At 36.9% G+C, this 27,885-nt stretch overlaps 2 protein-coding genes across 4 annotated transcripts; one reads left to right on the top strand and one right to left on the bottom strand.

The window, feature by feature from the left end:
• The first annotated feature begins 54 nt into the window (after nucleotides 1-54).
• On the top strand, nucleotides 55-13,011 carry LOC104931322 (sodium- and chloride-dependent GABA transporter 2). The gene is made up of 15 exons (XM_010746306.3): nucleotides 55-277; nucleotides 3,594-3,784; nucleotides 3,933-4,067; nucleotides 4,563-4,703; nucleotides 5,441-5,528; nucleotides 5,619-5,751; nucleotides 6,177-6,311; nucleotides 6,638-6,741; nucleotides 7,234-7,358; nucleotides 7,513-7,625; nucleotides 8,164-8,301; nucleotides 8,390-8,492; nucleotides 8,578-8,678; nucleotides 9,215-9,385; nucleotides 9,475-13,011. The coding sequence occupies exons 2-15, from the start codon at nucleotides 3,598-3,600 to the stop codon at nucleotides 9,604-9,606; spliced, it is 1,806 nt and encodes a 601-aa protein (XP_010744608.1). The 5' UTR covers nucleotides 55-277; nucleotides 3,594-3,597; the 3' UTR covers nucleotides 9,607-13,011.
• fkbp5 (FKBP prolyl isomerase 5) lies at nucleotides 12,253-27,885 on the bottom strand. 3 transcript variants are annotated; one of them, XR_003462410.1, is made up of 12 exons: nucleotides 27,583-27,885; nucleotides 23,350-23,482; nucleotides 23,014-23,158; nucleotides 22,282-22,424; nucleotides 20,694-20,808; nucleotides 20,426-20,582; nucleotides 17,705-17,795; nucleotides 17,459-17,542; nucleotides 17,180-17,365; nucleotides 16,813-17,052; nucleotides 15,528-15,885; nucleotides 12,826-14,976 (listed from the first exon to the last, which is right to left on the bottom strand). XR_003462410.1 is itself a non-coding variant. In XM_010746309.3 (11 exons), exons 2-11 carry the CDS (start codon nucleotides 23,452-23,454, stop codon nucleotides 15,784-15,786), a joined length of 1,368 nt encoding a protein of 455 aa, XP_010744611.1. In that variant the 5' UTR covers nucleotides 23,455-23,482; nucleotides 27,583-27,885; the 3' UTR covers nucleotides 12,826-15,783. The 3 variants fall into 3 exon arrangements, 2 of the variants coding, with proteins under 2 accessions (XP_010744613.1, XP_010744611.1); XM_010746309.3 differs by having other exon boundaries at nucleotides 12,826-15,885; XM_010746311.3 differs by lacking the exon at nucleotides 23,350-23,482 and having other exon boundaries at nucleotides 12,253-15,885; nucleotides 27,583-27,884.

Here is a 27,885-nt window from a genome sequence, read left to right as displayed (position 1 = left end):
TCTTGTTGAACAGTCTCCGCCTCACTCATTCAGGAACTGTCCCGCCTCCCCGGCTCTCTCATTCTTTCCCTCTGCTCCCTTTATTGTCAAATAAACAGAGCTCTCTCAAATCTCCACATGGGCTCACTCATGGTCAGAGCTGAAACGGACACTTGTTCTGGGGAGTCTAGGGGATCTAGACTTTTATTTTACCTAAAAAGGCACCAGATGAATCCCAACTGAGGCTTAAATGGAAGCATAACACCACAGACTACTGACGTGAAGCCATCATAATCAGGTACTCTTGACCAATCCCTTTACCTTAGAGACAAGCAGATTTTCTATGTCTTTATGTTTTTACCATTGTAATTATTATGTGTACATTAGTGTGGTTTCATTTCATGAACAGGAAACAAACGGTGTCTTTGCAGTTTAGTGACAGCTGGGCTTTTGTGGTAGCTTGTAGGATATGTAGGCCAAAGGTTACTGGTTACGCTGCAGGGAGAGCAGCTATTTCCCCTTGTTTGGTGCAACACCTCAGGCTGCTCTGTGATTATTCTGTTACAAACACACATTTAAAACAAATACATTTCTCTGGTACAAATATTTGAACATACTGCATAGTAATGAACTATTCAAAAAGTAACTTTGACCACATTGTGCAGCTTTAATCCTAAAGAAATCCTAAAAAACAGAAACCAAAACAAAAAATGGAAGTAATAAATATTATATAGATAGATAGATAGATAGATAGATAGATAGATAGATAGATAGATAGATAGATAGATAGATAGATAGATAGATAGATAGATATAGATATATTACAATAAATGTATAATGTATTTTTAGATGTGGTCTGGGATTGTCAGGTATTCAAAACAAAAAACTGTTTTCCAGGTGAAACCACAGAACCAAGCAACTATACATAGCCAAGTTTGGTCACATTTAGAGCAAATAGAATATTTTTGAAAACCCACCAGACGTTGTTGACAGCAAATGCAGGGCACTTAGCAAAGCAAAGACCCTGCAGAAGGTTGAGGGGAACCAGGCATTCAATAGAAATAGTATTTATGAAGTTATTCTGACACTCTGCCCTGTGTACTCCCTGCCCCCAGTTCTACATACACAGCTCTTGCTCTCTGTTGTCCCTCCCCCACAAGACCCCAAAGTCCTTTGATTGGCTAGAATACGTCATAATCACTTACTGGTTGAAAAAGAAAATATCCCACCTAGTAATGATTAGGCGGGTTTGTCCCTAGACAGTTAAATAGCAACAGAAGCATGGGAACCTTGATAAATAAACCAAACCAAATAAAGTTTTAAAATTTCCCCCCAAAAACGGGACAAATTGTGTCCCGGGAGAGATTTTTTTCCCCCTTGGGACAGCTGATGACAAAAGAGAACAATTCTGGGGAAACGGGACAGGTGGCAACTTGAGTTGCACGATACCCACGATACCCACGGTACCCCGTGCCAAATCGTAACGGTTCCTACTATACTAGAAATTCTACACAACAGTACTACCGTGGATTACTTTACTACCGGTGCCAGTTTCTGCTACATAGCAGCCGCCTCTACTCTCCAGTTTTTCAATGCAATGATTCAAATTGAACAATATAAATTCAAATTATGTGATTTTTAATACAATTATTTAAGTTAAGCAATTCAAATTTGAATTTAAATGATTCAAATTCAGTTTCTGGTGGCACATATTTCAGCCCATAGAGAAGCAGTTTTTCTTAGCATGTGGGCTTGGTAAAGGTCCAATGCGTCAGATTTTGGGGAAGGCTCTATTTACGGATTATGGCAGTGGAATGAGTAAAACAGTATATATGATAATCACCTGAAAATTTGAGTTTTTATTACCCTAGATTGAGCCTTTTACATCTATGGACGCTGCTAATCCTCATCTCCCCTCCCCTGTTTTCAGTGTTTTCCCTGTTTTTCAGGGCTGGCTAGATGGCACTAAATGCTACACACTGCCCCTTTAAGTCTTTCCTCCTTTTCTTGTTTATACATGTTCACCTTGTAATTTTCCACCAGGCTCCTTGAGGTTTCATGAAGTCAGTTTTATGTATTATCCCATTATACAACAGTTAATTCCGACCAAGTAATCTGATTGGACAAGAGTCGTTTTGTGAGCGCTGATATAGAGCACAACATCACTTTGTGTACCAGTCCATTTTACAGGTGTATATACATATACACAAAGTTGTGTCTCTTTCCCTGGTTCCCAGGGCTCTGATTACTGACTACACTGAGATGACACATACTACTAATCATAGGTTTAAAACAAAGTACTGGACCATGAACTTGTCTGGGTCACATTTGTATTTTGTTGTTGTTGCTGCACCAGCCAATAATCTTATCAGACTAATTAGTTATTATGGTTACACCATTGTTGTCACTTTATGCAGAAGTAGAGAGTGTCAGTATGACAAACGAGTGGTAAAATATTTGGCTGATAGTCTTATGTCTAAAGTAGTGTCTTCTCACGCAGAAGAGTCCTTGAGATAAAGAATTCCTCTTCCAGGGTTGAAGTTGCTGTTGTGTGTTGTGTGATTATATAATCTGTCTTCTCCCTTCCTATAAGGATGCCTACAGTCATTCTGTTGCTATTGTCAGGTTTAGCAGAATGTTTGAACATGGTGGTCACAACCCTGGCTAGAGTAGTTTTAAAGAGTCCCTTCAACCTCGAAGAACACCTTGTTGCTGTCCTGAAGATCCACTCATTACTGTATACTAAACCAAGGTTGACAATAGGCTCCGTTCTCTGTGACAAATTTACAAACTGACAAGGCAGTCAGTCTACAGTGAGTGCTTCATTATCCTAATATGATTCTAGTCATGTTTTCTTATTGTTGTTATATAAATTAACTAACAAACCTATGCAAAGATATACAACATACAGCAATTTACTTCCTTAACCCGAAGACTTTTTTAATCCAAAGAACCCAGACATAACAAATATTTTTATTGGTATTCCAATCTGTTTCATATTTAACAGGGGTTTATTCAAATGTCTTATACTCGCAAGTATATACAGCATGTAAATACAAATTAATTACAGTTAAAGTCAAGTGTTTGAGAAACACTATTGTCATAAGCAAGCAGAGAGCGCTGTAAAGATATCCTGCTCGGGTTCTTATGGATCGTGGCTGCTGCTTTTGCGCTGTTCCAACATACAATTTTTTTTCCAAGTTATTCACTTCACTCCCACATTAAATTCAAGCCAGCAGCACAAAAGCAACATTGATGAAACAATTATCCTTATGTCAAGCAGCACTGACCCTCTGTTGACCCAATGCAGCAAGACTGTTTGCTTTGTGCAGATTCTGAACATTAATATGCAGTGATTAAGCGATGACAATATTCCTGCTGTTGCCCTTTAGGCCATGGACTTTACTTGGTACTAGAAAGTGAATTTTCATTTGCTACTGCAAATTAAAATGTAAACAAACAATTAGAGTTAATACACACTCCATGATTTAAAGGTATTTAACCATACTTTTGACGTTATAAATGTTATATAGTTTGTGGACACAAAGTTCTGCAGCATCTGCCTGTCAAAGATAAACCCTATTAACCCTTTATTAACCCTTCTTTTGTTACAGTGCAATGGAGAAGCCTTTTGTTCCAGAGGTCAAGTTCAGGCTGGACAAGGGCACAGCCCATCCTGCACCCAGCACCCCGGCCAGAGGACAGTGGTCAAGCAAAGTTGAGTTCCTCTTGGCTGTTGCAGGACAGATCATAGGCCTAGGAAATGTGTGGAGGTTTCCTTACCTGTGCTACAAAAATGGAGGAGGTAAGTTTTATTATATTTATATTGGGAACAACACAGAAGAGTACAAATACACAATAAATAAGATAAGTCAAACTTAAAGAAACACATATTGAGTTCAAATTAAAAGCTGCAAGAGTAAGATTATTTTTATTAACTTCATTTTCTCAAGGGGTGTTCTTCATCCCTTATGTGCTCTTCCTCTTTACATGCGGCATTCCCCTGTTTCTCCTCGAGACGGCTCTCGGCCAGTACACCAAACAGGGAAGTATAACCTGCTGGAAGAAAATTTGTCCCCTTTTTGAAGGTAAAGATCTAAAATTATTATCCGTGTGTCAATATGAAATCAAATAAAATAGGTATTTAAGTGTAAATGTGTTTGGCGAAGATTTTTTAAAGTAGAACATAAAATTCAATTATTAAAGGGACAATTTGTTTGTTAATAATTATCTAAATGCAAGCCGTAAGAAGATCCATAAGTATATCAGTAATGTTATATAATAAATAAAATAAAACAGACAAATATTGACAAAGGTGCAAATTGCACATTTTACTAGTATGTGTATGTCTATTCAGTACAGTATGTGAATGAGTTTGAGAATGGTTTCATATGTGTACGTGAGTGAAAAAGCACATTTCCAATTCTCCAATGATGTGCTGCTGTGATGTAGGGAATTTTAATATTGGTACTTATGACAATTTACTTGTTTTTGTAGCCATCACATCCACATTGGCTTTAATGATTAGATGTTTACGTTCAAGTTGAGCTTGTGATATAACGTTGTTTGTTTGTTTGTTTCAGGGATGGGCTATGGCAATCAGGTGGTTGTTTTGTACTCCAGTATCTATTACATCATTATACTGGCATGGGCTTTCCTGTATCTCTTCTTCTCTTTCCACTCTGAACTCCCCTGGGCGAGTTGCAGAAATAGCTGGAACACAAGTAGGTCCCAGGATGCGATAAGAACGTGTGTAATCATGGAAACAAACACGTGTTATGAATCTTTAGTGCAATCATGAGTCATTGCATCTGCACAAAGTTAAGGGAAATCATAATGTTTAGTTTAAATGGGTAAAGTGTCAAATTACTGAATACTCTAGAAATTAATCAGATTTTGGGCTCTTTTGTGATTATGGTTTTGGATCTGGAGTGCAGCTGCATGAAAACATTTTTATTCTTGATGTGTCAGGTTTGCTTTGCCTGGCTTGACGTCCATCTCATGTTACATATCATACTTTAAGACTGCCTCCAGACGTACAAAATACAGATAATAACTTGTGTCTGATATATTGTTCCCTCCCCCCCCAAAAAATAAAATAAATATCTGCACACATGTAAATTGTCACAATTGGCCTCCAGACTATTTTTTACAAGACATGTACAACTACTTAATTTAAAAATGTCAGATTTTTTTCCTTCCGATGCTGCATATTAGTGTAGTGTCATTAATACACTAGGCAATGTGGAAATATCCTAAAGTAAAAATAAATACATAAAATAAAACACTAGCATAATTTACATGCAGTAATAAAAAGAAAAAGGGATAGATAGGTTGTCTCTTCATTCAATATAGAAAATGATTTTAAAAAAGTTGTAAAGTTTCCAAAAGAATTTGAAAATATGTGTGTCTATGTTCTCGGATGCCTTGTTTGAACATCATCAACATGTCTTTGCAACAGACACTTGCATAGAGTTTGATCGAAGGGCTCATTCTTTGAACTGGACTGTAGCCGAAAATGCAACTTCACCAGTGAGAGAGTTTTGGGAGTAAGTATGAATTAAAAAAAAGAAAAGAAATATGACTATAATTGCTGAAAGTGACATTTGTCTAACTATAACTGAAAATGTTATTTACAGGAGAAGAATTTTGAAGGTCACAGGAAGTGTGGATGAGTTAGGCAGCATACATTGGGAGCTGGCTCTGTGTCTTCTGTTGTCCTGGATCATCTGTTACTTTTGTATCTGGAAAGGAGTAAAGTCAACTGGAAAGGTAGGCCAACACTTTTCTACGTTTCTATGCACAAGCAGTTCTTAAACTGCTTCAGGGCAATGAATTAGGAGTGGAATGCTGAAATACTGCAATTACATATTTCTACAAGATGACGATGTCATACCTGTCACAATGCCTGTCACTACAACCTGAAGTACTTACAAAGAACATGGTGTGTTTGTACAAGGTTAAACAGTGAGTCAGTCATGACACAGGACTTTAGCTAATTTATTACATCGACTTTTGTTATCCTTTAACTTTTCATCAGGTCATATTTAAAATTTTCTCTAACACTTTGGTTCATGCTAACACACTAAACAAAGAAAGTCAAAACTAGGAAACAATGATACATATCATAACATCCATTCTGTTGAGCTGCCAATAAACTGTCACTACAAACCCTCCGGCCCTCTACTTTTCCATAGGTAGTTTACTTTACAGCAACATTTCCATATGTGATGCTGGTGGTGTTGCTTGTTCGTGGACTCACGTTGCCCGGGGCCTTAGATGGGATCAAGTTCTACCTCTACCCAGATCCATCCCGCCTCACTGACCCACAGGTATGAGCAAGATTTCACAACTTCTCTGTTTTAATATGCGGCTCTAGTTAACCTACTGCCGCTTCAATGCTGACGTGCACACATTTCGTACGTATAACATACTGTAAATGAATAAAGCCACTTTCATGGAAAGTTAAGGGGAAATCAGAGAAAGAATTGGTTACTAATACATGTTTTCATCCTTATGTTTTTTGCCCCTTTGAAATGAACAGCGTAAAACATTAGCAAATATTCATGAAGTATAGATTCACTGTAGAGTTTCAACACTCAGGAAAGGACTTTCATATGTAATTTATTGTACAATATGTCCTTTGTTTATCTTGCAGGTGTGGATGGATGCTGGCACACAAATCTTTTACTCTTATGCTATTTGCATTGGGTGTCTAACTGCCCTTGGCAGTTATAATAAATACAACAATAACTGTTACAAGTAAGTTTAATATAATAAGTCTACTGTAGATATACACAAAGAGCACTTTCCAACAATGTTTCCCAGTTAATTGCTTCAGTAGACCAGTGAACAACTATTGAATTATAAAAATGGCACAAAAAAGACAATATAGACAAAAGAAAGGTAACATGTTTGTTACATAATACTCAACTAAATTTCAAAATAGACCTCAGCACCTTCACAATGTAGTTACTTCCAAACATCACCACTAAAGATACGCAAGACCTTTTGAGATGTTCCCCAGAACATCTGACCCGCTTCAATGCCCATGTTAGGCAAAATATTTCAGAGTGGTTTACACAAAGAAAACCCCATCCAGTTTCCTCCAAAAATATTTCTAGTGATTCAGGAGTCGTGCCAAAAGTTTGAGTTATCTAGTGTTGTCTGACTCCAGAGTGAAAAATGTGAACATTTTATGAATGTAATCCAAAATAAAGAAGTATAAAATGCATTTTTTGTCTTTGTTTTTAGGGATTGTGTGTACTTGTGCCTTCTGAATAGTGGGACCAGCTTTGTAGCTGGTTTTGCCATATTCTCTGTACTTGGATTCATGGCATATGAGCAGAACACAGACATATCAAAAGTGGCAGAGTCAGGTGAGACTATAAAAATGTTCTAACAGAATGCATTATACAATTAATGAACCATTAAATGACTGAGCTTTGTAGTTTTAGTGAAATATTTTGACTCAACGGCAGAAAAATAACCAGACGCCCATTATTTCTTTTGACCATCTTATTCTCAATGCAGGTCCTGGCTTGGCATTCATTGCCTACCCTCGAGCAGTCGCCATGATGCCTTTGCCTCAGCTCTGGGCGATATTCTTTTTTATTATGATCATCCTACTGGGACTGGACAGTGAGGTTAGCTGACTCTTTTTAGAGATTTTAAATTATTGTTCTGAGCGAGACACCTCTATCAGGAAAGTTATGTTTTGGTCTTATTTGTTTGTATGTTTATTTATGTTTATTATTTGTTTGTATGTTTATTTATGTTTATTATTTGTTTGTATGTTTGCATGTCAATGTGTAAGTTAGCAGAATAGATCAAACACTAGCCAAATGTATCAGTTCAGTTTTATTTATATACTGTAGTGCCAAATCATAATAGTACACTCAGGACATATACGTACTTAACATATTACCACCATGAGCACAGTGAGGAAGGAAAAACTTATTATTAGGAGGCAGAAACCTGGAGCAAAACCTGACTCATGGTAGGAGGTCCTCTGCCTTGACCGGGTGAGTTTATTTAAAAATAATTAATTTAGAAGTTTGTGCAGCCTTGTACGAGATAAGCTCTCTCTTGAGTATTTACCAAATGATTACGAAATTATTCCTACAGTTTTCATGTGACCAGCATGCCTAGAGTTATTTTGTAACTGGGAGATTTGTGTTTTAGTTTGTAGGTCTGGAAGCTCTAACAACAGCAATTTCTGACGTGAATCCTTCCTTCTTTCACGTCGGCCATCGACGGAAAATACTTCTACTTGTCATCAGCATTTCTTGTTTCTCCATTGGCCTCGTGATGGTTACAGAAGTAAGATCACTAATTTAACAACAATATGTATTTCCTCTGTTAAGATAGTATAACATAAAAGCTAACTGAGGTCCCAAATCACACACAGGGTGGACTGTACATCTTCCAGCTGTTTGACTACTACGCCTGCAGTGGGATGACTCTACTTCTTTTTGCCATACTGCAGTCTGTGTGTGTTGGATGGGTGTATGGTGAGTTAATAAACAAGATGAATACCCATTGTTTCTTCACTGTGATGCTGAATTCCCTCACCATAGCATTTCCATCTACTTACAGGTGCAGACCGGTTTTATGACAACGTTGAGGACATGATTGGATACAGGCCTTTTCCTCTGATTAAGTATTGTTTGAAATATGTCACTCCAGTAGTATGCATGGTGAGTTGCAGTCTCAGTTAATATACCAGTCTATCTGCCAAGCTTTCACTCTTGCAAAGCACATACGTTTACCGTGATAACGGTGACAGATTAACCACCTGAAAAAAGGTGATTTGTGAAACATGATTCCTTGATTTGAGATACAAGTAGTAGTAGGCTGGGTGTAGCTACATGTTTTGGTAAATAAAATAAAATAATAAATGTTTCCTACATTATCGTGCTAAAAGCTGCATGATGGCAAAAGGTCTGCATCCTCATTGTTCTCGTATTTTAATGTAGAGCTATAGCTCCGGTATTATAAGTAGGCTATGTAAAAAAGAAATAAAATTAGACTGTTACTTTGTCAACAACCCCATTTGCTTTGCTTAAATATGTTTATATTTTCAGTTGCTACGTTATATAGCTCAGCCTGTAGGGACTTGGCTTGGAGAGGCAAAGCTTGGCTAGTTCAAGTCCAAGTATAGAGCACAGTATGGACTGGTAGCTTGTAGATGGAGAGGTTGTGGATGGATAAACTGCTCTCTCCATGTTTTCAGGGTACTTTCATTTTCTCCTTGGTCAAATACACTCCTCTGAAGTTTAACAACACAACGCCGTATCCATGGTGGGGTTATGCTCTTGGGTGGTGGTTCACTCTCTCCTCTACACTCATGGTTCCATTATGGATGGTGTACAATGTCAGCATCACCCCCGGTACACTACGGCAGGTGAGCAGTTTGTATATCTACAATTGGGTCAACAAAAGTCATGTGTTGTTGTTTTTTTTATTATTAAAAGCTATGTTCTCCTTTGTTAGAGAATCTCCATATTATGTACTCCAGCTGAAGACCTTCCTATGGAAAAATTGGAGAAGAAAACTGTTGAACTGTTCAGCTTGACCTCATCTCCTGACCCTAAAGAAAAGCTGGAGCAGTTTCAGATATACTAAACACTGATCAGCAATCACTGCACTAAAGGAATGTGAAGTGATTTTTGTATTTTATGTTTTTAAATGTCAGAAAATAGTGACACCTTAGGGGACATCTAAAGATCAACAACAGACATTCGACTTACAACAATATACAACAATCAAAACCGGCAAACCGTCGCCTTTCAAAATCTACAAGTCACACAGGTACTTCAATCTACAGCAGATTTGTCTATAAGCTAACTGATTGATCTCTTACTCACTTGTTTCAGCTACTAGCAATTGGACCTGAACTTTTATCTTCAAGAGCCAAAGGTCATGAATGAACATCCACACTCAAATTCAAATGGATATTTGATATTTTAAATAGTTACTTATGTGAAGAAAAAGTGTAGAGTCTATATGAGTTTTTTGTTTTTCTTTAGTTTGAACTAGAAACGCGTGCCAAAAAAGCCATACAGATTGAATACTTGAGTCACTTTTAGGTCACTGTGAAACATAAATTCAATTTAAAATTGTCAGTGTAAATCATAAATAAATTAGTTAGCAGCAGTTACCTGAAAGAAGAATCCAGCCTTAGACACTGCGTGCACCTGAGCCGACTGAGCCACCATTCTGTGACCCGCTCTACAACATTTACAGAGCTCTCTGCTAATGTAAATAAAGTAATCTACGGCTCCCGCAGGTATAGAACGGCTCACTTGTGTTTGTGGGTTTGATACAACAAAATGGAAATGTCAGTGAGTTGTATTGTCATAATGGAAGCACAAAAGAGAAACGTCAGAATCAGAAAAAAGATATTTTTAAGAGTTACATAGATATATTTTTAATGAAGTCTCAATTTTGAGCTTTTACAGTTTTTATACAACACTGCTTTTATAGAACAAATCAGTTATCACGTTTGCCGGTTGATGTTTGTATTATTTTGTATCGTTTTTTTTTTACATCATATATGATTGAAATTTGTGGCAAAAGTTCAGTTTATAACATAAAAATGCTGTGATATGATATTTTTCCTTGTCTGTTTTCAAAAGATTTCAGAAAATGTGTGACTGTTTTAAATTGAAATGGTCACATTTTTTATTTCCTCTTGCACAGTACATCATAAAAAACCAGTGAGCTTAATGTTAGTGCTAATCAAAATGTTAGTGTATATAGGATCTGTGCATAATTTAATTTGGTGTTTTAAATCATTCTTTCTTAATCATTCTTTATATATTATCTAGAAATGAGGCAATCAAGTATTAACGCGATTAAGTATTAATGGGTGTCATGGATTTTTCAAACATTCAGTAAAGATCACTTACCACTTTGTTTTTGTCTTGGAGAAAAGTTTCATTATAATTTCTGACCTTTTTTTTTTCTAGACCATGAAAATCAGTAATTTACATAATAAAAGTGTTGAATCATTATTAGTAATTTGGCAAAAACTGATTTCTTTTGTGAACACTACACCACATTAAAGGAGTTACAGTGCATAAACTGTCACATCCTTGAATGCACCAAAACACGTTCTCAAACAAAGATGTAATACCACACATCTAGTCTGTCGGCTTTTGATCTGATCACATGGTTTTCCTCAGCAGATGGTATTTGTCTGATTGTTGTGAAATTGTAGATCTGGAATTTTCCATGTTTATTGAGCATCTTTTCAACCGTGTTACAACTGATACTCAAAGTTCATTCTTGGCCTTGGAAACAATAGCCGAGAAACCTCACTAAAAGGTTTATTTAGTTCCCATATCGTACAGTATGAGTTTCAATCTTCTGTCTGCACACAAAAACAAACTATATATAGTCAGTTTGCAGCTGCAGATTTTTTGTGGCAGCAATGAACCCATCATCACCATATATCAAAGTTTCCTGTACTTTTGTAAAGGTTGTACCACTCAAACAGGGCTGGGAATTTAATTCAGACCCAGTGTTCCTTTAAAGATTCCTCGTCCCTGGTGACAGATTAGTATAACCCAAAGCTTTGGAGTAACTGCCAACCAAACTGTAGTGAGACTGTTTTGTCAACTGGTCAAGAATGAACTTTGAATCTTAGATTAACCAATTTTGACAAAAATAAAGAGGATAAATAATAAAGTGGCTATATTAATGTTTCAGTAATAATGTATGAAATTACTAAAACAAAATAATAATGTGAAAGGTAATGCTCTAAGTGATGAACCTACAGAAATTTAGCAACAGTTTCAGCTCATTGTTTGTCTGGCCCTCAACTTTATTATTACTTGTTTTCATTGAAAACCTGCTTTGTATTACCTGCTCAGAACCAAAGAGCAGAAAAAGTGACTAACTGTATTATATAGTAAAGCATGTAGCAGCTTCAGGAGTTGGTAGAGACCAAAAGTTGTGCTCACAGCATGCATATAAAGGAAACAACAAAAATCAGTTATTGCAGGTTTGAAAATAATGTGGTGAACGATAACTGACTTGAGTATAAATGAGCAACTTTGATTCACATTGATGATCTGTGTCTTGAAAGACAAAGACAAAGCTGAAATTCATATAATCTGTTGTAAATAAGGTTCAGACAATTAACTGTGATGTTTCCTCAAACTATTTTAGCATTACATAAAGTTAAACTTTACCATAATTTTCCCATTTGTATGGCACTACTGCTATCTTAATGTCAATGTCGTGTTGTGAAGAATGACACCTTTCTTTAAAATGCAACTCTTGGATTTATTTAATGCTTTTAAAGTGCAAAAAAATAAAAAATAAAATATATAAAGAAGACATGAACAAAGGTACCCTATGTATTTTTCTTTGTCTGAAAATATTTCTTTTGCATAAATGCCCAAACACTGATCATAATTTTCTTTACAGGGTGAAAATCTTTTGTATACATGTAAACATTTTGTATGACATAACACTTCAGTTTCTAATAAAGTCAATCTCATGTGCCACAGCTGTATTTAACCCTGTTTCTTTATGTCAAAATTGTCAAAATGTAATGTGCAGTTATCGATGATATGGGTGGCAAGAGGCCTGGAAATCTGTTCGTAGTTGACAGTGGGGGGATAAATATTCTGTATATTCTTAAACACAATTTATAACCGCTAGAAAAAAGTACTTCATGCTCATTTCCACTGTAAAAAATGTTGAATTATTGATTGATTAGAGCCAGCAGTACTTAAAAACATTTAGCAATAAGCTGTTTAAAAACCTTGCTAACATACAACAATATATATTAACACACACACACACATACACACTGTTGATTTTTTTTTTTTTACACAAAATATTTAAGACAGCTAAGGTTTTCATTCTGAACCAACCAATGTTTATAAAACATTTTTTGTCAGGACTTCATCCTGACTTTTCATGAAAAGATAACAGTGTTGGCTTGACAGTCACCAAAGTGCATCATTGTCTACTATCTACTAACATTCATACATTTAACAAAAAAAAAAAAAAAAAGATGCAGTGAAAGAAAGAGACATCTGTTTCAAGACTGAGGCAAAAAAAAAGAAAAGAAAAAAGAACTACACAGATATAAAAGTATGTAGTTGATCACATTACCACAGTTGAAAAAATCATGAAATTTGTGAAAGCTTGAAAGAAAAATGTGGTTTTGACTTTAAAGCTTAATTGCGGTTTGTGTGTTCTTCTCCCACTTGCACTCACAGAATAAATACAAGGGCTTCTGCTCTGTCAAGTACAAAGGCGGGAATGGGCTGATTTTTTATGATCAAAAGCCTCCTTTTGTGGGAAGTTTGAATCATAATTACAAGTATTTTTGACAGTCAGTAGAAGTAATGCTGCATGTATTGTTTTGAACTATTGAACTTTTTTTTGTGCATTGAAGATTGTGCCATGCTGTTTATACAGTTAGCTGATAGATATAACATACAATGAGTACAACAAAAGAAGAAAACATTGAGTAATCAGTCACGAAAATCCACCAAAGCTCAGACGTGGAAACATTTGATGTTATATATATATATTCTGTATTTTTTGTGTAATGTAAGTTTTTGGAGCTGCCACCGTCAATCAGCTGTTTCACCTGCACCAGACTGGCTTCACTGTCTGCACTACGTTATGTATTTAACGGATAAAACGCAAGACTCATCCTGATGAATAAATTATCTTAGTGCATGACCGTAGTAAAATAATTTCTCATCTTTGTTTAAAGAATGTTACAGTACAGTTTAGGTTCTGTTATAGGCTTTAAAAAAGATGTACTGATTTGCAATGCTGGTTCTAGAAGGAAGGGGCAATTAAGGCCTATTAAGTCACTCTAATGTTTTTGTAAGTAGGAACATTAAATGAATGCAGAACAATGTTTTAGTTCATAGTAGTCGGATCAGTTCATGGCACGAACCGAAGCACCTGTGCAATGAGTATTCTGATTAAAAACTCTGCACTGTCTGAGATGGACTTGGTGTGTGTGAAGTCCTGCCAAAGTCTACAGTGGGTTTTGCTGTTCTTCGGTAATATAAAATGTAATTTTTGGCTAATATGGTGCATGACTTACATTATGACATTAATCAGCCATATTTCTATTACTTTTTGTTCTTTTTTTGGATTGTCTATTACATATCTCTGGTTTTTACTAGCAAGAAAATGGTAACCGAGTTGACGAATGCTTCTGATTTCTTACCTGTTCAGAGAACAGGAGCATGCACTGGTTTTGAAAAGCAGTCTGAGGCAGTTAATGATTATTAGACATACATGTACAGTACTTTGAAGTGTTTGCAGTATTTTAACCATTAGGCAGGATTTTTGTGATGTGTTCGGCCAACGCAAATGAACAAAGAGATGAAAAGGAAGCCAAGAAAGGACACAATTTTTTTTTTCAAGAAAAGAAAAAAAAAGAAAGACAAAAGATGGAGGCCTGGAGAGTGAGAAAGAAGAAGAGCAGGATGGAGAACAAGTAACAGAGGCAGATAAAAGATCCACTACATCCACAACTACTGGGCCATCAGGTTTGTCAGTGTACACAGATGATAGTAGATAAGTTCATGAAGCCATTTCACAGAATTTAAAGAGAAACGTATAGGCCTACTATTAGAATTCAATATAATGGTCCACGATTAATAACCCTTGAAATTAAGTGTATTGTGATAAAGATAAAATTGGCTATTGCTATTGTTCCCCTGTAAAAATTTGTTTGTTTCTTTCAAAAATGTCTGTATTTTAGTACAGTAACCCTCGTTTTCTATTGAGACATTAAAGAACATTTTTCATGGGCATGATGACTGGTAAGTGTTGACCATCCCACTTAAGGACTCTAATGGGAGTTAGACGAGCAGGGCTCCTGCCCTGCCTCAGCTATGCTCCCTCACAGCAGGGACCACGATGCTGAACAGGTACCAGTGACACCCCGAAGCCTCCTGAACTCAGTCATGGTTCATCTTTTGGTCAGCTGAGCCTCGACTGTCTCTGTATCCAAAAAGCAACATGTATTTTTCAAGTCACTGTGGTACAACATTCACCCACAGCTGCTTGGAGGAGAATTTTTTTAAATTCTGGATTTGTAGTATTGTTATTTTTCTGTATTATCAGTTTTAAATGAATGAATGAAGGCTTTCCTACAACCATGATATTTTTTTTAGGACTCAAGGCTAAGTTATGATCAATTTTCTTTTCTTATTTTTGGAAAGAAAAGTAGAATTGAACATGATTTTGTTTTAAAATGTCATTAACCTAACAGGGCTTGTTACACTTTTTATCCAAAGTACATATTGCACATTATAAAAATAAAACTAGCAAGGTTTCAAGTCTTAATCCCAAGCACCTTATGAACAGAGCAAATACCAAATACAAGTCAGAGTTCAGCTTTGGAATTAGAGGCTGTGGAGGCACATCTCAGCTGTACACAGAAACCTAATGACAACAAATAAAATAAAATTGCTCTGTGTTTTTGAAGAAATAAATTAGATTTTCAAAATAAAAGTCTGGGGGGGTAGAAGAGTTGACCAGTCTTAACTCACTGATTCTGCAGTCCTAAGTCCATTGTATCGTGCGTCCTGGCAGTTGCACTGTCCATGTGACAGGGGAAATGCAGTTTGTCCTGCAAATGTCCCTGCTAACACTCTGATTTATATGCAGGAATGGTAACGCTGGATTTGGGGATAAAGAGGTTTGGATTAGAGGCCTTTATGTACAACTTTGTTCCTGCCTCTGCTCCCTGGGCTTGGAAAGCAAAGAGAGGCATGTCATTATTTTTCTCCCTTTCAAATGTCACCATCACGATGGACAGTCCTGACTCCTCCGCCGTCGTTTAATGCCCACTTCCCCGTTCATGCTGCTCCTCGTGCTGTCATCCCGCCTCCTCTTCGTCTTCCTAGTCTGTTGAGGAGAGACAAAGTGCGACTGATTACAGCAGTGTGAGATAAACCACTGGCAAGGCAAGTCATTAGACTGATAAAAAAAAGATTCATAAAATCATGTCCCGTGAAATTGTGCCTTTTGTTTTATTAGCATTGTGTGTTTAGATATTCTCTTCTTTTTTAACAGAGAAGAGAATCTCCACTGGTAGCTGAGAAAATCAACAAATCAATGAATGAACACTAGAGGGCAGCATTACACTGAAGAAACCATAATGATACACAGGAGGGTGTTACACAAGGACTATTTACTGTGAAATGGAACTGAAAACTTACCTAGACATAAAAAATCTAATATAGTTTAATGAAGGGAAACCTGTCATGAATAGCAATACATTTTACAGGCCATGTGGCTGGTAGTGGTGGGAAGGATGTCCTTCAATTGCATCAATAATTCTCACCATGATATAGAAAATGGCTGACCATTCGTTTAACCAAAGACCCCCACACTGCTAAACTTGGTAAACTAATTTAAAGGTCGTGATGGGAGCTTAAAAAGCCTGGAGACTTTTTAAGCTCACCAGAGGTGAAATACAGATTAAATTTAAGAGTTGGGAAGTCCCTCAACTAAACTGTACTTATCAAAGGATACATAAATAAAATACAATGGGTTTTGGAAAATAGAAAAATGAGGACTAGGTGCCAATTTTATTAAGTTATTACTTTTGTAAAGTAATTTGTAACATCAGGAAATACCTGCAAATTAAACAACAGTTTTTGTAGGTCATAAAATTCAATATTTTTTGGTTGAGTTGAGTTTTAATTGCTTCTTTTAATTAAAAATTAAAGTGAGTGTTTATAATTTAGACACTTAGTTGAAGAAAAGAGAGAAGAAAAGAAAACAAAATCTAGTCAGTCTGATTTAGCCAAAAACAATGAGTTCACAGACCTTGGCATCCCGTTCTGCAAATTTCTGGAACATATTGGCGTAGGTCTTCTTGTCGTGCTCATGATGTTCCTTAATCTTATTCTGACACATGGAAATCTGAGCACGAGCAGCTCTATTTGAGGGGTTGACTTGCAGCACTTGCTGAAAGTCTGCTATGGCCAGACTGAATTCGTTACGAAGGAGATGAGCTTCTCCACGGCGATACAAAGCCTTCTCATTGCTGCCATCAAGCTCAATCACCTTATGCACACACACAGAAACATAGAGAGAGAAATTAATGAAGATAATATTCAGAACATTTAGCAGCTACAGAGAGACAATGTAATAACATTAAATGGTGTTTAAATACAGACAATCATCAGCTCACCTTGTTGCAGCTATCCACTGCTTGTGAGAACTCCTTTAGCCGCAGGAAACACAACGCTAAATTGAGGTGTGATGTCAAAATGAAGTCCCGTATCTTCTTCTGCTGCTCTTTCCCAATACCACACTCCATTTCAAGCCAGGTAATGATGCGCTGGTACTGAATGACTGCCTGGTAGTGCCGTCCTGCCTAATAGGAACAGGAAAATAACACCATTATATGAACATGTTAACATTAAAAATAATAGTTTGTTGAGATAAAAAGTCAGCATGCCCACTGTACCTTAAAATACTGATTCCCTTTATGCTTCAGTCCCGCTGCCAATTCCAGCTTTTCTTTCAAGTCCATTTCCCAGAATTCTTTAGCCTTTTAGAGACACAGATAACAGAAAATTAGTAAATTGTGTTCATACACTGAACTTTGTGTGTTTCAATTTGTTTGTCTTGAACGGAAAAACAAACCAAAACCACACTCATAACCACTCTGACAGTTTATTTCTTTACACATAAACAGTAGACAACAGCTCACCCTTTTAAAGTCCTTGAGGGTAACTTCGTATATGACGTCTTTGTCTGGTCCAATTTTGTACTCTGGTTTACCTTCACTTCCGAAGGCATATCTGTGAAGAAAAAAGAAAAAGAAAAAAAACACGACAGAGCATGAGCATATTGATAATGAGAACACTTGGAAACAAAAAAAGAACTGTTGAACCTTAATTTGGCAAACTTGGATGGCAAATGTGCGTTGTGAAATAAACAAGATTTATTTCAACCAATAATGTGCAGCCTGTTTGTCCCGAATCCCAAGAAGAATAATTGATTATATAAATATATAAGAAGGTTCCCCTTGTGTGATAAATGTGGATTTTTATCATTTACATTGAAGAAGCATAGCACGTTATAGTTTTCTTATCTCAGACTTTGTGTTACTTAACTACTCGCTGGCATGAACTCTCAATTTGAATTGTTAGAGTGCATGATTCGAGTACTTAACACAGTACTTTTTATTGCTCATGCCCGAGGGAATAATAGGGAGGGCTGGTGTGGGTGGGGTTAAGGCAGTTATATGATGTGGTTTGGGCAGTACAATGTGTCCCATTCATTTTTACAATCCCCCCTTATTTCTGTCCATTTTCTCTATGATATCTATATTTTTTTTAATTAGGGGAAAGATGCGACATGCTTTTGGCTGTATGGCTCGATTTCTTGTTTGTTCCGCTTTCTTGTCTGTGTTGTTTATGAATAGAGAGAGCTGGATTAAGGTCACAACAATATCTCACTTTTTAGACCACAGCAGACATTAAAAGTACCGTGCATTAAGTTTTTGAGCATTGCAGATGACTAAACCAACATCAGTACCATATTCATGCGATATAAGTCAAATGTTAGGCTTTCATTGTTACTCAGATAACCGTCAGTCAAAACTATTTGAGAATTACTGAGGAGATAATAGTAGCAGTACCAGCATTGACACAAAAACAGTTTGATCCAACGGACACCACAATAATAAAGAGTAATAATAATAATCTACAAATTATAAATTATATGTTTAGCCTACACTGTTAAATAAATCCTGCATACTGTATATAATATATATATACAGTATACATGCATACAATATGGATTTACTGCACATAACTTACCACTCCATGTCAGCCTATATAAAGTAATCTGTTACAAAAGGCTGACACATTCTGGTCAACTGAATGAGAATAAGAATTTGGTCGGACAATCACATATTGAGCAACCAATATGCGTTTGTCCGATCAAATTCTCATTGGTCAAACAATCACTGGTCTTAGTTTTATGAGGAGAAAAGAGTTTCTTAATTATCTTAATCCATTATTTTCGGGTGTTGGAGTGACATTTCATCAAATTATTTTTGAGTGATAGGAGGAGGAAGAATTGATTATGTATATAATAATATTTTATATTATTATAAAGTGAAGTATTTTACCCAACAAATGTGGTTCTGTGTTAATAATCATATGTTTTCGATGATAAGACCTATAAATCAAGAAGTCAAAACACCCCTGTTTTCACAACTTTGAACTTCCCCAGTCTAACGGAGACTGCTTATCCCAATTCAACAGTTAATTAACATTAACTTAGCTACAAACTAAATGAAACAATGTATAAAAACTTGTAAGCTGTTGGTTTGTTGGTTAGCATTGTAAACTTGGCCATAGCGTGTTGCGTGGTACTCCCCAGGGTGATGTTGGACTAATACTGTAATCTTGAGGGACAGTCAAGAGAAAGCATGCATGTGAACATTAATGCTTTCTTTGCTCGCCAGTATATTTATTTGCTTGGCAACGTGGTGTAACTTTGATTAGCATTAATTAGCAGCAGGCAGGTAGAGTGTACTCAGTGAACTGTGGCCAGTTTAGTTTGTGGAGCGATAACATGAAGATTTTTTTATTGACTGGGAGAAGAGTATATTTTCCTTGGTTGACTACAGCTCTAGTATTACATTGCCCATCCATTGTTTATTTGTTTGCACTATTTGTATATAGAGACTGTTGTTGTTGGTCATTGTTGCATTGTATATGTATTTATATATACAACTATGTTCCCCCTATTCATGTCATAGCCTGATGTTTATTTGTACCTATTTTTGTTCAGCTCTAATGTCTTTATTTTTAGCTGTATGTCTATTTCTATTTTCCTGTAAATTGAACTGTGTGTAACACTGAGAGCAACTTCCTTGTATGTGTACACATACTTAACCAATAAAGCTGATTCTGCTGAAATACTGGATGTTTGTATATTTTGAAAAAAAAACAACAAAAAAAACACCAGCAGCACGGCCGAGGGAGGTGCTGTTATCGACACAAGTAAACTTCAGATCTTTTTTAAAAATAAATCAGCATCTTCTTCATCTCTTTGTGTTCAGGAAGTTTAAATAATAGCTATTAACAGAGTGTAAACAAGAATAATAACTAGCATTTGGAGAAGCACAGATGTTAACACGCTGAAGGCTTTTATACTGTTGTGGGTTAGGGAGACGGGGGGGGGATTATGCTTAGGGTGGCCTCAGCGTGTCATCGAGCCACCTTTTAGGACCGCCCAAAAAATCCTGGACTGAAAACTCTAACTCCACATTTCAGTAATACATCTGTAAGTCTTTTCACGTGTTTTCAGCAACTTTTTTCCAACATATTGGATTTTGAAAGAAATCTCGGAATTGCCTTCACATGGTCTTTAGACTAAAATGTCATTATCACGTTTTACATTTTCAATAACTTACTTTGGTTTTATGTAAAGTATAGAGCACTCTCCTTTCTGCATATTGTCCATAGCTCGGTCCACTCCAAGAGGAACACCTTTATCTTCAGCCTCGCCAACAATAAAGGTGACGTCCCTGCAGTCGAACAATCTACCATCGCAGGTTCCCTCCAGGTGCACTGTGTGTGACATAGATCATGACACAATTTAATGTTACCATTTAATGTGTTGGTTATCTGGTAAACCGACAATAGAAATACTTAATCATGAAGACAAGAAGCAGTTTTTACCGTCAACCATTGCTCCATCGTTGGGGTTAGCGAAACCATCCCCTTTGACCTTTATTCTTCTTATGATGCCGCCATCGCTGGTAAGCACCTCTCCTTCAAACTTGAGTAGCTCCATCTGTTTTGTTGTAAATGTTTATTCAATCATTGTACTACACAAAAAAAACGAATATAAAATTATAGCTTGGCTTAACTTGGTGTAGGTGTAGGAGGAGAAAAACAAATTGAAAAAACAAGTATGAGTCATCGCATAAGTCAGGGAAATTAAATAAATAAAAAGAAATGAGAGATACAGTATAAGTGCATTTCTGTAGTGCAGACTACAGTATAGATTGTGTAATCAGATATATATAGAACAATTCATGCCTCTATTACAAGACAAATATGATGGATCCTGCAGCTACATACATCGCTCTCAGCTACATAACCCCCCTCCCCCCCTCTCTATTCCTTTTAAGTAGCTTTGCAAAATGATCTTCAATGATCTACTCTGTCTGACAGTATTGTTATAGTATGACTGTAAATATGAACTGCAGCCATAAAACAACAAAACCCAAGACTCTGTGTTTTTATGGCTGCACATTTCCATCAAATGAAAATATTTTTTGATGTCATACATCAAAATGCATTTTCCAAAAACACATTGAGATGTCGACTATTGTTTAAAGAAGCATGAGTTTGAGTTAAAAAGCACGAGTTTGTAATGATTGTTCCATCAGAAGGTCATTGGGATTTACAGTGAATGCCAACATTTGGTAATGTTTTAGTTTAAATGTCCCTCTTAAGTATTTATAAGCAGTTCAAAACACTTGATGAATGTTTTTTTTAACCATAATGTAGCCATAAATGGATACAAAGACAGTTTGTTAATTAAGGTATATGACCAGAATTAGAACTTCTTCAATAAAAACATATTTAATATTAATACAACTGTGTTTTACTATACTCAGTCAGTCATGTTTGGTTCAACCAGCCTTTACTTAGAGGAAAAGTTGTAGCTTTTGACAAATAATAACAATTAACAAACACGATTTACTTACAACTGCATTATAGTCTGTTATAAGCCATTTAATGATTATTTACATGCTCCTTATAAGTGCTAAATTAGAGGACTTTCAATACCCCTTTTAAAAATTAACAAACAATCTGAATATGTCTGGTTGTGTAAATTACTACAGTACCTGATTATATGACACTTAACATCTGACACAGATTACTGTTAGCGATGATACAGAGCACTGATAATAGAAAATGTATGGGATGTAGAATATTAATTTTTATGACACAGATGTGCACATGGGTGGGTAATGTGAAGTTTTTTGATCTGTATAATAATTATCATTGATCATAGAGAACTGAGAAAGGTTGAACTGTGTCCCCACTGAGCTCCAAACAGACCGCTAAGAGTGGCAGCTGAACTATTCTGACTGCTTGACTGAGAAGGATTAAAATAGACAAACCAGTTAATTTTATGACCACAGTGCTCTATCTGCAGAGACTGCAGACACATGCTCCTAAATTATCAGGGTCCCTTGGTGTGATGCAGAATTAATGCACGGCACAAATGGCAGCTCTGACGTGGCGCACTTACCTCAAACACGACTGAAGACTCGGGAGGAATTTTATTGGGATTGCCGTTGGATCCATAAGCATACTCCGGTTTGCACAGGAACATGGATACCTCACCTCTCTGCATGGACAACACACCAATATCCCAGGCCTTAAGGACCTGCCCTGTGAGTGGATGAAGCAAAGGTCATCTAACTCTTAGCAACTGAGCAGTTAAGTATAGTTTCCTAAATGTCAAACTATTTCTTTACAGGTCCAGTATGTCCATTTACTGGAAATGGCAGAAATGGAATAAAATGTGCTTGGTACTATGTTTTCATTGGTGTATAATCACCTGAAAAAAAATAATTGTTATGTTTTTGTTATCTTAGAATTAGCCTTTTATATCTAGAGACCCACAGAGTGTGCCATGTTGAACCACCATTCTTTAAGAAGTGTTAGATCTGAGGCAACTGGACTTGGATGTACTTGGATTTAAATAAAAAATTTACCTGGACAACTGAGAACCTTCACAGACGTGTTGAACCCCCATGTTACTACAGTAGACCATAACTGACAAACACTGGCTCTAGACAGGGCCTTTCACGTTTTTCACACATTCACCGTATGTTCTCCCTCACTCTTGGGATGACAGGGTAGACAGATGAGGTTGCAATCAGGCAACTTCACCTCTAAATGGCCCTAAATCCTACCCAATGGTCCTTTATGTAAGAGTACACTAAGGCACCATCAGGATTGACAGTAAGTCACCTACCCTTTCCAACACTGAAGGTAAAAGGTTGTTTACGATCCCGACTGCAGTCAAACTTCTTCCCATTCAGCAGCCTCCCAGTGTAGTGGACAGTCACTCTGTCCCGTAACATTGGCTGTTCTCCATCTACCCCCTGACGCTTCACAATCTGACAAGAAACACAAGTTTCCAGTTCAACAAGGAAAACTTTTTGACAGACTACAGAAAAAACTGAAGCTGTAAGATCCAGAAAAAACAGACAAAAATCATGATCATGCCATACGGTGGAACAATGAGTCCTACTTGTGCCTGTACGCCTACAATAAAAAAATTTTAATTTCAAGCCATGACAATATATACCTTGATAACTCCTTGGTCTTTACTAGGTGTTACATCAATGCCCTTCGCAGCAAATATGGCTGTAGCTGACTGGCAATCCATAGGCAAATCTTGATCAGTGGTCATTTCTGCATGTGGGCATCACACAGTAACACTGTAGAAATGATGAACACACAAACCTACGTATTAGCAGTCTGAGCACCATAAATAACATGTCCTCATGTCTCATGTTTTCACTTTGAGACAAAGTTGCCACAAGAAAAATGGCACAGGAAAAAAATCTAATTTGTTGAGCCGGACTGGAAAATCATGATCTCTGACAAAAATATCAATACAAGATCTCCATAATCCACCCAGTAAACTTGATTATATTATATAACTTGTAGCTATTTAAGGCTGCTTGTTCTGAATCCATGTATTGTACTGGAGATATATTTACAGTTTTATAGCAAAAGCTACATTAACACTGATCACAGTACGCAATACTTTGCACTGTAATAACCCCCAACTGAACTGCACCTATTCTGATACTCCACAGATGAAGTAATTACATGACTATAAATATGTTAAAGGCAGCAGCGTGTTGCTTACTTTAGTAATTTCATTTTGTAACAGGCTCTGCACTTACCAAAGTACAGTACGTTCCAGCCTATTAGTTTATGGCCCTTTGTGCTCTTTGTCAATCTATAAATAACATCCACATGTCTTACGGACACCAGAATTAAATCTGGAGCACAGCAGAAACTCATATAGATATTTCCACTGCTATTTTTTTATTTTATTTATTTATTTTAGTGTTTCTTGTGTGGGCTCGACTACACTCACAGAGTCTGTACTGATAAATACAGTCATGTAATCCCTCTGTGTTTGTGATGAGGCAAGTCAAAATCTTCAGTTTGATCACGACTGTTCGGTGGTGATACACTGTTACATTATGAGAATATGAGACTACATATTGTCTGGTTTTAACAGGTGATGTTGTTGTATAGCTCAAAATGTAATCTTTTGGGGTCTTTCAGGCCTACTGAGACCATTTTCTTTTCTTTTAAAAGCAACAATTCTCATCCCGAAAAAAATGATCAAGCGAACTCGATAGATAGATAGATAGATAGATAGATAGATAGATAGATAGATAGATAGATAGATAGATAGATAGATAGATAGATAGATAGATAGATAGATAGATAGTCTTCCATGTGACGAAAAACCTTCGGCTTTGCCAGAGCAATGAAACTGCAATGATCTGTCGGTGTTACAGCTGTTAAATGTTGCCTCTCTCATTACAGAAGCAATCGTTGTCAGCAAGTATTATTACTACTTCAGTACACATGGCTGCAGGCGTTTCATCAGTCAGGCCTGACAGAAGAATCTTAAAATTGTTTAAAGACAATGAAAAAGCTAGTTAGTTATGTTAAGCATGTTGGCAAACACTATTTCATGATTATTATCACATGCAACAGCTGAGTCGTCAACACTTGCTCAGATAGCATCGACTCACAGCTGTCCTGGGACTGTGTTGGGATGTTACTAATGCAAGGACTTTTGGCCAGAGTTGTGAAGTAACAATTACAAAGGATAATGTAACATCTACGACGAGAAAAGAGATGCTACACTGACTGTCAAGTGTTCTGTGCAACAAGTACAGTGGAAAAGAGCCAATTTGGGCTTAAAATGTTGCACTTAAATGTAAAAATGTAATTAAATAAATGTAATGAAGTTATTTTAAAAAAGGTTCAAATGAAGCGTACAGTGTTGAGTCTTCAGGAAGCAGAGATTATCGGACAAATGATGCACGCACGTGTTTTGCAGACTAACCCACCAATTGTAGAATTGTATTGTTTTGAGTTTGTTTGTGTTGTCTGCGTTGCTATATAAATAAAGATAAGAGTTAATCTCACTTACATTGTAGTCAAAACTCTTTTTTATCAGATCACACCTTATTGTAACTCTCAGCCGTCATTCAAGCTCGCTGCACTGGATGTTCTGTAACATTCGGACAAGTTTAGGTAATAAATCATATTTAACTTGTCAATCTGAGTCAAAGTCAAGTTCATATTTACTGAGAAGCCTCAAGACCAGTAATATGAGGGATAGGTTATGCAGTTTGCCGATCAGAGGGCACTGTGACCACTTTATTTTTCCACAGAGATGCTGTGAACTTTGTTCGAGGGCAATGGGTTTCGAGAGGGAGGAACGGCAGCTACATCAGTTTCCTAGATTTTCCACCATTTGTCCTGTCTTCACTTTCAGGACATCCCAGATGCTGTTGATGACCATGTGCAAATATTTGGATATCGTGCCGTGATGACTAAGTTCTAAAGGGGCCTGTATGAAAATGAAGCAACAGAGCTTGGCCTCAGATGCACCAGCTTGGCAATAAGATCACTGTTTTGGATATTGATCAAGGAATGGATATAAACTTATTTTCTTAGTGTGAGAAAAATCTATGTAATAGTGAGAGATCAAGCCATGGCACAGCTCATGTGCCTCGACCCATGGGGTAAAAAAACCAAAAAGATCTATCTCTTTCTTTTTAAAATCCACTCTCAAAGATCAAGTGTTATTGAACTCTTCAGCACACGTGCAGAACAACATGTCCTTAACACCTGTGCTGTGTCTTTGAAATCTCTTGGATTTCATTTTAGATGCGACTCATTGTGTGTGCATGAGTGTGTGTGTGTGTGTGTGTGTGTGTGTGTGTGTGTGTGTGTCTGAACACAATGTTCCTTCTATTCACAGTTCCCCGCTGGCGAAGCCTGATGGTGTTCACCAATCTGAGACCCCCTCACGTACAACCGAGCTTAAATTTGTTCATGATAATAAGCAGATTTTTAAATATTCAAATTATCCATGCCTTAAATTACTTACATTTCATTTAACAGTAATAGTGTCATGAATTACCATCATCGATGCATGCACATCATTAAAACTTATTCATTCTATCAATGTCATCATTTCACTTTTTGCTTCTCCTCTGTGCAAAATGTCATTTTTTTTTTATGAAACACTGAACAAAGAAGCCAACTGCAAAGTACACAGGCAAAACGGCATGCAGATTACATATACCTAAACTCAGATACCCTGCGGAGGAATGCAGGAGCAGAAGACAATGAGGCAAACACCTCATCCACAGACGTACATAGTGTATCTGTACATTCTGTCTCACATCCGTACTCTGCTGTTGATTCCTATGTAACCATGTGAGAACACTGTGTGCACGATACACACTGACATCCTGAAGCAAGAGCATTGTCTGCCATGTCTTTTATAAACCTCGTGCCTACATCACAGCGGAGTTATAAATTAATCTTGTAAAGTTGTTTTTTAAAAGGACATCACTTTTTTTTTGGAAATGCTGCAACACTGGCACGGATTTGTGATGTGGATGCCTTCGATATGAATCTTTACTGTTTTCATAACTCGTCACCCTCTAAACCTATTCTTGTCAGAGTTTCTTTGGACAAGAAGTTATTTATCTTCATTAAATGTCTCCCTAAGGCAGTCTGATTCATCTGTGGGACTTCGTCACAGCCCGTGTCCATGTCAGCAGGCTGACTCTGTATCTATCTCACCTACTCTTCTAAATCTAAATACACGTATGATAACACCCATATATTTTAAGTTAGTCAGAGGCTACCATTACATCCCGTAATACACAACTTGGTTCAAAATGAGTAAGAATCAACAGAGATAAACTCCAGTCAATGTTACTAATTCTCAGAAACAGGACTAGACAACCTGTAATTTCTGCGGAAACACCTAAGCCTAAAGGGGTTCTGGTTGTAAACTGTTGTCCTCATCTACCTCCACTGGGAACCACAGCCAACTGCCACACACACACACACACACACACACACACACACACACACACAATCTCGCTCAGAAACACACTTCACAGGCGTTGAGTCTTATCAAACCCTTAATTTCCAGAGCACACCGGGGTTACAGCTGTAACCTTAAATCCCCTAAACACGTGTGGCAAATTCAACATGAACACCTTATGAGACAACCTCAACTGGATGTATCATCAGACTGTTTGACTATTTTTTTTTTATTTAAACCTTGCATATAAAAGCTAAATCTTTATGATTTATAACAAGTCTCCCTTTAACTCAACCGGGCGTGAGCAGAAGGCGCAAGAAAGCCGGTACACATTATATTTCCAGTCAACTCCTTAATTAAGTCTTTCATCTGTAAGGATAAAAGGAATAAATCAGGGAATAATAATAATAATAAAAAAGAAGAGAGACTCACGTTTATTTTGCGCTCCTCACTCTTAATGTCTTCCCAGAAGCGGCCGGTGACCGGCTGGATTTCCAGTCTCTTGGTTTTTTGACCGCGTCTGTTCCACCTAATTCAAGTCCGCCCTCTCATCGCATGTCCTGGGTACTAAATGTTCTGCACATGTAGCGCTGTTATTATTCTATTTTTCTGGTGATGATGGTGTTGTTGTTTTCCATCCCCCGTTATGTATCTCCCCCCACAGTTTCCCCTCTAGTGGAGATAAACGTGCCGGTGAAGTAGCCACATGGATCTTAGACTTCAAAATGACACTGG

The sequence above is a fragment of the Larimichthys crocea genome, chromosome VI, assembly GCF_000972845.2.
Source record: "Larimichthys crocea isolate SSNF chromosome VI, L_crocea_2.0, whole genome shotgun sequence".
NCBI lineage: Eukaryota > Metazoa > Chordata > Actinopteri > Sciaenidae > Larimichthys > Larimichthys crocea.
The sequence above is the reverse complement of the archived record's forward strand: the minus strand, read 5'-3'. Positions and strand labels throughout refer to the sequence as shown.

Excerpts from the sequence above, each read along its gene's own strand:
- fkbp5 (XM_010746309.3), bottom strand. The coding sequence starts at position 23,454 with ATGACCACTGATCAAGATTTGCCTATGGATTGCCAGTCAGCTACAGCC. Across the intron at positions 20,809-22,281 it reads AGTCTTCAGTCGTGTTTGAG|ATGGAGCTACTCAAGTTTGA; the intron begins GTAAGTGCGCCA and ends ACAACAAAACAG. Across the intron at positions 20,583-20,693 it reads CGATGGAGCAATGGTTGACG|TGCACCTGGAGGGAACCTGC; the intron begins GTAAAAACTGCT and ends TGTCACACACAG.
- LOC104931322 (XM_010746306.3), top strand. The coding sequence starts at position 3,598 with ATGGAGAAGCCTTTTGTTCCAGAGGTCAAGTTCAGGCTGGACAAGGGC. Across the intron at positions 6,312-6,637 it reads CCCGCCTCACTGACCCACAG|GTGTGGATGGATGCTGGCAC; the intron begins GTATGAGCAAGA and ends TTTATCTTGCAG. Across the intron at positions 7,359-7,512 it reads ATCAAAAGTGGCAGAGTCAG|GTCCTGGCTTGGCATTCATT; the intron begins GTGAGACTATAA and ends TTCTCAATGCAG.